We start from the raw sequence: 13,651 nt of genomic DNA on the forward strand, positions 1-13,651 counted from the left end.
CAAGATCAATTCAAATTACTGTTCTGCAATTATTCTTAGCTTTGCAACTGAAGTGAATTTTCCACATGCCTTTCTTCTGTGGGATTTGTTGCTGATACACTATCAATGCAGTCCTTGGTGCATTTGTGTTCTTTATGAAGTATTTCTTTTCATTCTCTGGCTCATAAAACAGTGGTACATGAACTGCACAACCACTTTTTCAACTTCTTTTTTATTCATTTTTACACGCTGCAGCACAAATTAAATTTGCCAAAAATTCTTGTGTAGTTAAAAGCTGAATTTGATTTCCTTTAAATGAATAGTAAATAATTACAGCTAAAGCAGAAAAGATCAGATATTGAGAAATTGGATAATTATGAGGCTAAGAAAATGTTTTTCCTACAGTATTTTTCTTTTCATGTCCTCTTTTATAATTGCATTCCCATCTCTATGTATTTCTGTGTTTGCAGAGATTTATTGTTCATGTTTGGCAGTATGCCAGTAATATGAACCATGTTTTTCTTTACTTTACCCACTCTGTATCCCTTAAGTCAACGTTCAGTGGCTGTGTGGTCAGGTACTAGTAAAGGTACAGTCTGAAAAAAAAAAAAAAAACATAATTTGATCTAGAAATAATTCACTATAATATACAGGGCTGAAAGTACAGTGCCAGAGTTAAAATACCCTTAACTCTTCTATAGTCTATAGAAAAGTACCGTTTCTCTGTTGACAATGATAATAAATCTTTAAGGGAAAGTTCAGAGTCGTTGTTACCACAACCCCCCTGGTGTCATAGCCAGCAGTGATCTGTTTTGGAAGGCAGTGGTATTCAAAAGAGATGGGAGGAAATCAGTAGTTTTTCTGGCAAATCAGTACACTGAAACGTGAAAATCTGAGGAACCAGTAGCCAGGGCCTAGGGTAAAAAGAGTTTTCATAAAGCATGCTTTGTGACCTTATACTTAAGCTCATACAAGCTTGTTTGAAGGTCCTTTATTCCAGTTTACACCAGGACTGGTCTGCCTTTCCTCCTGTCATCTCAGTTATAATGAAAGAGCTGTACCTTTTGTGATACTTTAGCTGTAGCCTAAACCCATGTTTCTGAAAAGAAGGAGAATGGTTCCCATTGGGCTAAAATAGCATGAACTCTAGAGGTTGGGTTTCCTGTTTAAATGGCTGGGTTTCTTTTTTCCTTCCCTGTTGTTTCTGGAAGCCATGCTCCAAAGCAATTCAAGTTTCAGATTTTAGTGTTTGGAAGGGATATTAGCTTTTCTTAACTTTGAGTCCCTATTCATTTTAGGGGAAGCATGGTAAAGCTAGCACCCAGAATTAAGGGAGACATTCTTATGGGGATCTTACTTGGAGGGAGTTTGGAAGACCTGTGATTTTTGCAAACTGACATCCCAGTCTCCTGTGCATGGGAGGATGTAAATGTAAAAATGAGGGGCAGGTGAACAGTTTGGTTACATAGTGTGAACTTCTTAATCTTAGTGTGATCTTCTTAATCTACACTGTGCCAAGATGATGCAATGGCTGGAGGTGGGAAGGGTATCCCTTCCTTAATGTTAAGTACGGTTTGTGGCCTGCTACTTAAGCCTGTTCTAGCTGCTTGCATAGTCTGAAAGAGTTTATTTTAAGTACATGAATTGTCTGTTTTCAGTGTTCATACTGGTTATCCCTAAATTTGGGTCTCGGTTTACATGAAGCTCTATTTTTTAAATAGTATTCTTTTGAACAATGAAGTATATATTCTTTGGAAAGTAAGAATAGAATTCAAATTAATTTATAGCAAATTGTGAGGTATTGGTGCTGACAAAAAGTTTGACACTAATAGAAATAATTCCTTTCATATGACTCATAATAATATTATTTTTTTCCTTCCTTTTTTTTTTTTTTTAATACAGGGCTTCTTGTACTGTAATTGGAAGTGAATTTAATTTTTATGCTTGTCCATTCTAGGTACAGAGATCCAGAAATAAGCAGTTACGTGAGCTGTTTCCAGATGGATTTAGCATTCATCATGCAGGAATGCTGCGGCAAGACAGAAGTTTGGTTGAAAACTTGTTTTCTAATGGACATATCAAAGTCCTAGTTTGTACAGCTACACTTGCCTGGGGTGTCAATCTTCCTGCTCATGCTGTTGTTATTAAGGTAAGAGATGATATACTCTGCACATGGTTATCTGTCTTAAAAGAAAACTGTAAAGAAGCATAGATAGCAAGATCTTCATTGTGGGTTTGGGGGCTGGAGGGGATATGTCTGATTGACTTGAAATGTTATTTATATCTCATTAAGCTGATTCTCACTAGTGGGAGTCTAGTTTGTATAGTAAAGATTTAAATATATCAAAGATTATGAGAGGATTAGTTAAAGTACACTTCTGAAATCATGCTGTATTTGCCTAATTTCAGTATTCAGCTCATCAGGATTATATTCGTGTGTATTTATGTTAATTTTTATTAACTTTTCCTCAACCAGGGAACACAAATATATGCTGCAAAAAGAGGCTCCTTTGTTGACCTTGGAATTCTAGATGTCATGCAGATATTTGGTCGAGCCGGGCGGCCTCAGTTTGACAAATTCGGAGAAGGCATCATTATTACAACTCATGATAAACTCAGTCATTACCTGACTCTTCTTACTCAGCAGAATCCAATTGAAAGCCAGTTTCTTGAAAGTCTTGCAGACAACCTAAATGCAGAGGTAACTTTTGAATTATTTAGCACAACTAGCAACTTTAACAGGAATAATATTATTTGAAAAAAAAATGCATTATTTTCACACATAAAATATCTAAAATAGAATTTTCATATATTACTGTGAGTCTTTAAGTGTATATTTTAAAGAGGAATGAACTGTTAGACATGAAAATATTGCAGGCCTTATACAAAAGGTAATAGGTAATAGAACTAGTATGGAGGGTCAAATATCATTAAGATAAAGCTGTAGAAACACCTAGCGTTTACATTTGATCGGAAGTGCCTTATTAGAATTTAAGCAGTAAGTATTCTGCATAACTGCAAATTGAAATCTTCAAGAAATTAAAGCATATCTTTATATAAATAAACTCACTTTATTTGGCTGACCGCAATATACGAAGAGAATAATATACTTGGCTTACACTCTTCTCTTTGGTCTCAGTTTCACAGTGTTAATCACAACTGCTTTATTATAAATTGCAAGTTCTCAGTTTACTTCAGGTTCAAAGAAAACACATCCGAAGATGTAAAGATCTGTGCTTAGACTGAGAGTACTGACCTCCATTATATTAAAACCATTCAAAAGCTATCTAGTGTAATAACCAGATAAAAATCTGTATATACATAGGCACACGCACTTTTTTTAAAAGGAGCCTTCAGAAATTTGAGCATGCTTAAATGAAGAAAAGAATGTTGTTTTACTAACACACTTAAGGTTTCTTCAATAAAAGTAAAGGAGTTCAGCTAGACTGAAATGTCCAGTGACATCTTAAAAGTGATTAATATTTCTTAAAGATGTAAAATTTGTTTGGTCTGTTATTGATGGTCTTGCTATTTTAAGGTGCTTGTTCTGTTTTATCTATACAATTCTACTATATTTTGGTATTTTTTCTGCCTTTTCATCACTTTAAAGCATTTCAGTTATTCAATCATGAATAATAATTTTAAAAGGAAATTCTGGAAGGGAGCAGAAATGGATGCGGTGACCTTTTAGAATGTCAAGATTCATCCCTTGATTCTTCTTTAAAAATGACTAAGTTTGATCATTCACCTTTAAAAAAAATCTTTTAAGGATTCTTGTAAGTTATTGATTCAGTTCCTGTTAATAGGAAAATTCTCTGTTCAAGTATTCTCCTTATGTCCAAGTTCTGTCACACATCAGAACTAGAATAAAGTTTAGCTGTGATGCAAATATTTCCTCACAGCTATTCCTCTTTAACTAAAGTTTCTGAAGTGGTCTGAGTACAGTCAGGGAGAGAGAAATTAAACTCTCCTAGCACAAGGGATCCAAATGTGAGGAAAAGGAGCCATTTGCAATTTTTCCAACCCTCTTCATCACATTAGTAATAATAGCTTAAATCCTAAAGTTGGTTGTGAAAGCCAGAATTGCTTGCACTTACTGTTCAGCACCCTAAAAATTAGGAGGGATAGGTTTGATCCTAAGTCATAAGATACCTTCAGATCTAGGCTTCCTCTTTAGTGAGTCAGACACAAGGTGCATTCCTAGAGGACATTTTGTTGTTTGTTTTTTTTCATTCTTTATACTCTCTCTCCGAAGTATTTCAAGTACCTAACTTGAGGTACGCTTCTTACTCTTCAGTTCCTTCAGTTAAGTAAAATGAGTGTGGTTCCACACATACAGCTTGTTTTGTATGTACCTTAATGAAAACTGAAATTTGGAAAAATAGAATAGAATCTAATCTATTACCTATGATGAGCTATAAATGAATGTATTTCTTATTATTTAGAATACTTTTTTCTTTATCTCTATTTGAAAGTTAGTCAAAACTTCTTGTTCAGAGAACATACTAGCTTAATAGAGTAACTTCTGCTGATAGTCTGTACAATTCAGTAAGGTGTGCAGTATCTGGACTTCAAAAGTCAAAAGTATTGCACCTCTGGATATCAGAGTTGAAAAAAAGCGATCACTTTGACAAGTCCTTTTTTTCTGGGAAATCTCTTAACTGCATTGTGTATGGTGCAAGATCCTTGTTATATAGATGAAATATTTCCATTTGTGTTTGAATCATATCTTGCATGTCCATCTTGAAGGTATTCATAGTGAAACGGACTTCTAAACAGAGGACAAATACGTAACATAAGTAGCGAAAAGAGCTTTTCAGTGGACTTCACATACTTTCTGATGAAGGAAGAAAGAGCTGAATATTCTTTCCTTCTCAAGAAAGAATTTATTTTCTGGTTTTTATTTTATTTTACTTTATTTTTTATTTTAATGGTGGAACTCTAGTCCTCCCACCTGTCAGGTCAGTGTAGAATTACAAAAACAGGTTGCAATAAGCACCTTTTGAGAAGTGGGTCAGTGTAGATCTCTATGATTGACTTATAGTAAAAAACAAATGGCATAGCTGTACACTGCTGTTTTTTCAGGCATGTTGCGTGTTGTTCCAAATTGTCTAGAAGCTATGTGGATGTGCTAATATGCCTAGCTGAAATATGTAAGGAATCTCTTGTATTCCTTCCACAGAGCTCCAGCAGAAAAGCTAAGGGTTTTTTGTTTGTTTGTTTGCTCTGTGTGTGTGTGTGTGTGTGTGTGCACGCAGAAAAGACTGTATTGACATACTCTAAAACATCCTGCCTGTTTAGTTTAGCAAAAGAAAGCTTCCAAGGAAGTACAAAAGCTCTCTCACTAGCTGGGAACTAGAGCTACAAGAAAGAAAAAAGATAATTTTGGCCAATATTGGAAGAAGAGTGAATCACCCTGTGATCTGGAACAGCCCTCCTTTTAGGAGTAGTGGAGGTAAAAGAAGTCTGCTTTCTGATGTGGTGAAGATGGTGTTTATATTATCTGATTGCATTTGAGGAAAAGAAGATTTGACTTGAAACATGAGTTTCAGTACTCTTTCTTTCCTCCCAGCTGATGATGCTTCATTAAGACAGTATAAGATATTAGCTATTCATTTCCAGCATATGATATTCTGGAGAGGGAAGAAGAGAGGGTGGTTTTAACGGGCAGCATGTTGGTCCTCTAATTTGAGCTGTAGTTCCAAAACGCACAAGTTTTCCGGCCATTCCAGAAATCACAAGGGACTGTTGTATGGCAGCTTGAGGGAAGTTGTTGTGTTTTTTTTGTTTGTGTTTGTTGTTGTTGTTGTTGTTTTGTTTTTTTCTTAGAGTGCAAGTGAATTTACATTCATTGAACTTTCTATGCAGAAGAAAAAAATATTAAATCATAGAATGGTCTGGGCTGGAAAGGACCTTAAAGCCCATCCAGTTCCAACCCCCTTGCCATGGGCAGGGATACCTGCCACCGGACCAGGTTATTCAGTGCCCCATCTAACCTGATCTTGAACACATCCTGGGAGGAACTAGTTCCAGTGCCTCACCACCCTCATAGTGAAGAATTTCCTCCTTTTATCTAATCTACCCTCTTTTAGTTTAAAACCATTACTCCTTGTAATGTACGTCACTACAATCCCTGACAAAGAATCCCTCCCCATCTTTCTTGTGGGCACTCTTTAAGTATTGGAAGGCCACTATAAGGTGTCCCCAAAGCCTTCTTCTCCAGAATGAACCCCAACTCTCTGAACCTCTCTTCATGTGTCCTTTGATCAACCTCATGGCCATCTGGACACACTGTAACAGGTCTGTGTCCTTCCTATGTTGGGGACCCCAGAGTTGAACACAGTACTCCACGTGGGGTGTCACAAGAGCAGAGTAGAGGGGGAGAATCACCTCCCTTGACCTGCTGACCACACTTCTTTTGATGCAGCTCAGGATGTTTGTGGTTGGCTTTCTGGGCTGCAAGAGCACGTTGCTAGCTCATGTTGAGTTTTTCATCAACCAACACCCCCCAGGTCCTTCTCATCAAGGCTGCTCTCAGACCATTTTCCACCCAGCCTGTATTTGTGCTTGGGATTGCCCTGACCAAGGTGCAGGACCTTGCACTTGGCCTTGTTGAACCTCATGAGGTTTGCAAATGCCCACCCCTCAAGCCTGTCCAGGTCCCTCTTGATGGCATCCCTTCCCTCCAGAATGCCAACCGCACCACACAGCTTAGTGTCATCTGCAGACTTGCTAAGGCTGCACTCAATCCCACTGTCCATGTCACTGACACAGATGTTAAATAACAGTCCCAATTCCTGCCCGTGGGACCCAGACTACTCATCACTGGTCTCCACCTGGATGTTGAGCCATTGAGCACAACTCTTTCAGTGCTACCATCCAGCCAATTCCTTATCCACCAAATGGTCCATCCATCAAATGTAGTAGTACTCTGAAAAATATTGCTAGTACACACTGCAGAAATAATTTGGTTACATTGAAGCCGTAGCCTTAAAAAGTCAATCCTTCTGTCCTGTCAAAATAGTAGAAGTGAAGAAGGAAAAAATAGTTTCATAGTGAGTATCCATCTAAATTTATCCAAAGATACATAGAAAATATATGGTGTGCAATATAATAAAAAGTACTTACAACTACAGCAGTTCTACCACAGGATTTTGGGATTTTGGAGAAAAGTGTATAAAACTGACTAACTAGTATAGACAGAAAATTAAATTTTGAGTTTCAGGAATAACAAATACTCCTGTATGAAATGTAAACACATAAATATATCAAACTGATCCAAAATAAACTGTTATGGTTAGATGCCAGAATAAAATAATATACATGATTATTTTATTATTGCCCAAGCCACAGTTGTGAGGAGGAAAAAAAAATATATATATATATTCTGTACTTCTTTAAAGATCAACTGTTTGTTTTCAGATTTTATGCAATGGTAGTGTTATCTGAAAACAGTAGTGTACTCATGGCTTTGAATTAGTGTAGATCCTGTGGCTGCAGTACAGTTTAAAGCAGGTAAAGATGCAGGTGGAATTTTGTTGATCACTGTGGTAAATGGTTGTCAGTAAAAATAGCAATGGAAAATGCCGAAAAGCATTAGGGTAAAAAGTGCATGAAACTTTGTTTTGTTGTTTGATATGAGTGATACAATGACTTTTTATGTTAGGGGTTTTTCTGTTTGCTTGTTTGTTTTGAAAGTAACTTCATTTATTTTTATTCAGTATCAGATTAAACTTATATATATGATGATTTGATCCAAATTATTGCAATTCCCTGAGAAGGACAGGTGTTTTGGAAATCATTCTGATTTAGCTGGAGATGACTATTCCCTAGTGTGCAGCATTCTGAAAAAGTAAATACGTTTTAAAACATATGCCATCATATTGATCAGTAGGTAGTCACAGGAAGCACATTAGTTTGGGTCATATTTTATAGACGCTGTCCATTTGTCAGTAACAATAGCACTATATGGAGATTAATTTTATGTTGTTGACAGATTCGTTACAGAAATGTAAGCTGATGTCCACTGGCATCTTTGCCATAATAGCGTCTTTTATTAGCACCAGCAAATCTGCACTGGTATAAAAAATATGACACAGTTAGGAAGAAGTCTGTTTTTGTTATAAACTATTCAGGAAATCCAAATACACCAAATGCTCATGCTGTAATTGTAAAGAGAAACCAAATAAAGGCCAGAAGCACTGCTGAATTCTTTAAATTCTTAATTTATTATAGGCAGATCAATAGCTGAAAGAAGAACTAGTAAAATGAAGGCAGCAGTTGGAAATATGGAAAGGCTCCATTCTTTCCAAAGAATATGAAGTTGCTTTTTTATGTAGATCAGGTCTCTTGCCAGAAATGGGTAGCAGCTAAGAATGAGGCAATGGTTCAGCTATCTGATGTAATGCAATATGTAATCCTAGCCACATAATCGCAAAGTGGAATCTAGAGCTTTGAATTGTGTACCTGCTTATATGGTGCAGGAAAGAAAATTTGGGTAATGCTGGGGAAAAACATATTTTTTTTAAAATTCCCCTTTCAAAATTAATTCTGTAGAAGCAGGACATTTTCATAGAAGTGTTGGACAAAGGAATAGATAGCTTATGTGGAAAAATAACAAAGTCATACATCCACAGTTCAGACAAGAACAAAAACAAATGGGATATGATGTGATGGAGTTTTGTACTTTTTGATTGGACTTTTCCTGGGACAAGAACCAGGAAATATTGCTGAGATGACGGGTTCAGAAAATGCAAAAGGATGCCAATGGGGCAGTTAGGCCATGTAACTCCTTGCGGCAGGAAGTTGTGTAAAAGGTAGTGTAGTTCAAAAACTATACAAACATTGACTAAAAATCCATTGAAAGCTATTAAATGCACTTTAAGTGAAGACCTTGAAATGCAGTAGTTTAAGAATTCGAGGGAAATTTATATGGTGCTTGCTTCATATTAGCTAACAGCATATGATGAAGGGCAATCTCAGAGACAGAATGCTGACCTCAAAGGACCGTTATATTTATTCCTACGAAACTGCTCTGAGGTAGTGGGAAAAGATGAAGTACACCCAACTTCATTGAGTTGACACCAAAGTTAAGACTTTGAACATGTACTTCAGCATCTCTATCCACTGAGAATTCTTTCCTGTGGATTTGTTTGGGGTTTTGGTTTGTGTTTTTCTTTTTTGTGTGTCTGTGTTGTTTGTTTTTTCTTCTACAAATGATCAGAAGAGGAGTAAAGGGTCAGTGATTCTCAGTGTAGGCATGGAGATACCTTCTTCCTTTTCCACCAGTGTTATGGCACTAGGCATAATGGAAGGAAAAAAAAAGTGGTTAGGGTGCTTAGATGAGAGGAGAGAGTCCTGGGTCAGTTGACCAGCTGGCAAACAGAAAATACCTACAGCTGTATTTTTTTGGAAATACAGGAAGAAAGATAAGATGCAGGGGATGTGGTTTAATTAGACCATAAACTTTAACTTATCTGGGAACTATCATCAATAGCTCATACAGTGCAGGTCACCATTCCTTCCCTAATTGTTTCCACCTGATAAAGCCCTCCCTGACATCCACAGCTGGACCCCAGCTTGTTTCTGGGACTCGCCTTTCCCTGAAGAGCTAGAAACAGGAGAGGATTTGCAATGCTGGACAGTACCTTCCACAGGGGATGTGCCTTTCCTTACATTTATTTATGATTTTCTTATGAAGCCGGGAAGATAAGGTGGTGTCTTGTTTAGGTTGGACCAAACCTCCTAATCTATTTTTTGTGTTCCTCAAGTTAAAGTCTATCTGTCTTGATGCAATCTGAAGGTAATAGAGTGGGCAGCTATTGTGGTTATCAGAAGAGACACAGGATTCTTTCAAAGCCTTTCCAAAAATAGTACTCAGGAGTTGGGTGACTAAATAGCTAATCCGAGTGTGACGCAAAATGTAGGCTTAGGGGAGCAGAAATTTTGTTCCCTGGGTGTCCAGGGCCCTGGGAACTGTCCTGACCTGCATGAGACCAGCAACCTCATCCGTGACAACCGTTTGCAATCAAAGTTTTGTGATAACTAGTGCAATCCAACCATACAAATTCAAAGTGGAAAGTATTTCTGTTCATTGATTGTTTTGTATATAACTTCATACCTATTGTATGGTTTAGGCAACGCTGAAAAATTAAGAACTTTTTTCTTTTCTTTAACAGAGAATCAACTTATCCATTTATTGATTTTACAAATACTAAATATCTTAGAACTTAAGAGGTCTCCTAATTTTGTAAATCATTTATATTGAAGTTACTTGTGTGTGTTTACGTTGAGATTACTTCCCTGTCACACAGTTTTAACAAAGGTACACATTTTCAAATAATCCACAGAAGCTTTACTTGAACGCTAGATGGCAGCAAATATTTATAAGTAGATTATTTTTTTCCTCTCAACATAGTATTCAGTAACTGTTTTTTGAAGTTGGGGGAGGAAGGAAAGTGCAGTATTATATTTCAGTGCCATATCTGAAACCCAACTGCATTTTTTAATCATATTTTTTTCTTGTTTTTACTTTTAACTGTGTAAATAGTTAATTTGTAAATAATAAAATGAGATATTTGAAGAAATGAGGGAAAATATTTTTTTTTGAATTGTCAGGCTTCCCCATCTTCTGTAATGAATATTTTATCTTTTCTTGTTTGTGAAAGCAGTTGTTTGACAGAAACTGTTACTATTGTACAATGTTGTTACGCTATTTCAAGTTACGCACTGAAAGATATTTGAATCATGGAAAGAAATCAAATGCTGAAATTAACCTGGGTAGCAATCTGACTAATAATGTGCGGGCTATATTAGATGTTTCCCCTATAGTAGTCTATGAAAAGCTAGATGTTTAATAATGTCTTTTTTAGTTACTTCAATGCATTATGTAGCTATCTAATTAGAAAAACAACAGAATGGGTCTTCCCCTGACCTCTTATGGTGTTGAACAAAACAACACTTCAGAAATGTGTGAGACAAGCTTTCACTGACTGCCAAGTCATTGAAATCAACAAGGTTTTAAGTTATTGTACCTGAGCTTTCATTACTATTTTTGAATAGTAAGTAGTTGCATTATTTTAAAAAGTATCTATATTATTATTGAGGTCTAGATGTTTGGATCTGAACATGCGTATGAAATCACTTACAGTTGCATGGAGTTCTTTAGTTTTCCAAGTCAAGAGGAGTGTTTACATGAAATCCAAACATCAACAAAACAAAAATAACAGTTAAAAATATATATAATAATGGATCACAAAATTTCAGCAGGAGGGATTTTTCACGTTTTATGGAATCAGCCACAACCAAAAAATTTGTTAATGGAGCATACAATAAATATTAAATTCTCCTGCTAAAATCAGGTGAACTGGAATAAGCAGTAAATTGCTTATCGTTAATGTAACTAACAGAAAATAGAGCTAAAGTTGTCATGTAAAAATGTGTGTAGTAAGTAATTTGATGATAAAACAACTACAGAATTATCAAAAGAAGTTACTGAATAAAAAACTGTCTTGTATACCTGATTTGGCCTTGAAAAATACAGAAATATATTTATGTGTGTATTACCTATTCAATTTTTTTATGTTTTGATATAACAAAAAAAAAAGTAGCAGGTATCTGTATGTTTGACTTGCCAGATACAAAAGGAGCAGACTTTTTTTAAGAACTGTATATAAACAGATGGCCGAATACAGGGGTATGATGAAGAAAATCCTAAAGACTGTCAGTATGATTTGCGTTAGGACCAGAAAGTGTGTTTACATTTGTATGAAAGTTAATCTTTTAACTGTAGGTTTTTTTTTTAAGGTGTTCTTCTTTAAATTACCCTAATCATATTCACTCAAGAATTACGATATTTTTCTGTAATAATCTAGCTCAGTATTCTCTTTTAATTATAAATATCTTAAGCAGTAGAAAAGATCATGTGGGCTACTATCTACCGTTATCAGATGTTCATAAGATGCAGATGTATAAGTGGTTCAAGATATTGTTCTATGCTTATTTTAATATAATTTATGTTGGAAATGTAGTGACACTATCTTTAATGCTAATGCACTGAATTCAGTATGTTTTCAGCCAAATATTTACATTCAGCTGTAGTATATACATTTAATTTTGTCTCTTTTCCTATTTTCAGATTGCTCTTGGAACAGTAACTAATGTGGAAGAAGCAGTAAAGTGGATAAGTTACACTTATCTTTATGTACGGATGAGAGCAAATCCATTAGTATATGGCATCAGTCACAAAGCTTATCAGGTATAAAATGCATTTTAAAAAAATCTGTAACCTGTTCAGGGTCTGTAATCCTTCCCTGATGTGAGGATAAATATTTGCTATTTCTACTTACCTGACATCAGCAATTCTTTTAAAGTGTTTAGAAAAAGAAAGATATTTTTTGCAGCAGAGTACTTTTACCACTAAATTAAGAGGTCCCTTCTGTTCACATAAAATATATTTTAGCTGGTCAAGCTGTGCTTCAGAGGATGACATTCATTTTTATCAGATAGTTTCTGTTAAGTTGGCCTACTGTCACTGTTTCAGTATTGTAGGCTAAATATAAATGATAAAATAAAGTGTTCTTGAGTCAGTTGCTTTTTTTTTAGTCATATTCTGTTCCAGAATATTTCATCCCATGACATCTTATCAATTATATTTTTTGTTGTTTTTTTCTTCTGATTTAGTAATTGTAAGATTTGTTATTGATTTATTTTCATTTTTTACTTGTTTATTTAGAAGTGTTCTATGCATTAATATAAATCAGAACACAGTTACATACTTTTTTTTTCAAGTTCAGTTGATTCTCTGTAATTTTTAGGAACTTTCATAGTTTATAGATTATCTAAATATTGTTGCCTTTTTTTTTTTCTCCTGTATAGCTGGTTAAAAGCATTTAATGTTATCATAGTTTGGACACAGGTAATTTGAGTGTAGTGCAGATGAAACTCACAAGTACATAGTAACTGCAGTTTATTTCACATGTCCTGAATCTGTTTTGTGACTTTTGTGATTTATCATGATATTGTGAGCAACTGCTGTTTCAGTCATTGTGACATGTGTAGATATATATTAAGAGATTTTTCAGATAGTTTTTGTGGCTGATAGCAGAAGTTAGAGTGGAAGTAGGTAGTCTGTGGTTTAAGCAAGCTTCTGTATGCACCTTTAGGCCTTCTCTGGTCATCTCAAATCTGTTTTTTACAAAAAAGCAATATAGTACATTGCTATATGTTAATTTAACACTATCCAAAGTCACAAAGTAATAGATAAATGAAAAGAAAAAAGTTGCTTTGTTAGTGAAAAGAATGTTGTTATCCCATTCCTATAAATTCTTCCCGTTTTTTTAACCAGGTATTTTTCTCCAATGTTATTGACTAATTTTAGTTAAAAAGAAATGCAACCATGGTGATACAATACCTGGTGAAAAAAGTAATAAAGCATTAGCAGAAATATTTTCTATAAACTTAAAAAATAATTAATAGGAGTTGTTTCCCCCTTCCCTTGCTTGTGCATTTTTATTCAGCTGCTGAGAAAGTGGAGATGGACAGCACTTGGCTTTTCCTGCCACTGACCTCCTCTCTATCCTTCTGATTTGATGTGCTAATAATAGATATTCCTATTTTTGTGTTAAAGCAACAACAAATTACATCAATTTGAAGTGTTATTCAGTCACGTAGG

General features: G+C 35.3%; 1 protein-coding gene across 4 annotated transcripts in view; it reads left to right on the plus strand.

Annotated features, from left to right (window-relative positions):
- ASCC3 (activating signal cointegrator 1 complex subunit 3) overlaps positions 1-13,651 on the plus strand; it is a 286,385-nt gene that overhangs the window by 178,346 nt on the left and 94,388 nt on the right. For all 4 annotated transcript variants that reach the window (XM_066994482.1, XM_066994480.1, XM_048066536.2 and 1 more), the window contains 3 exons: positions 1,937-2,128; positions 2,456-2,680; positions 12,116-12,235. In XM_066994482.1, coding sequence (XP_066850583.1) covers positions 1,937-2,128; positions 2,456-2,680; positions 12,116-12,235 — 537 coding nt within the window. The remainder of the gene's footprint in view (positions 1-1,936; positions 2,129-2,455; positions 2,681-12,115; positions 12,236-13,651) is intronic.

The sequence above is a fragment of the Anser cygnoides genome, chromosome 3, assembly GCF_040182565.1.
Source record: "Anser cygnoides isolate HZ-2024a breed goose chromosome 3, Taihu_goose_T2T_genome, whole genome shotgun sequence".
NCBI classification, from domain to species: Eukaryota; Metazoa; Chordata; class Aves; order Anseriformes; family Anatidae; genus Anser; species Anser cygnoides.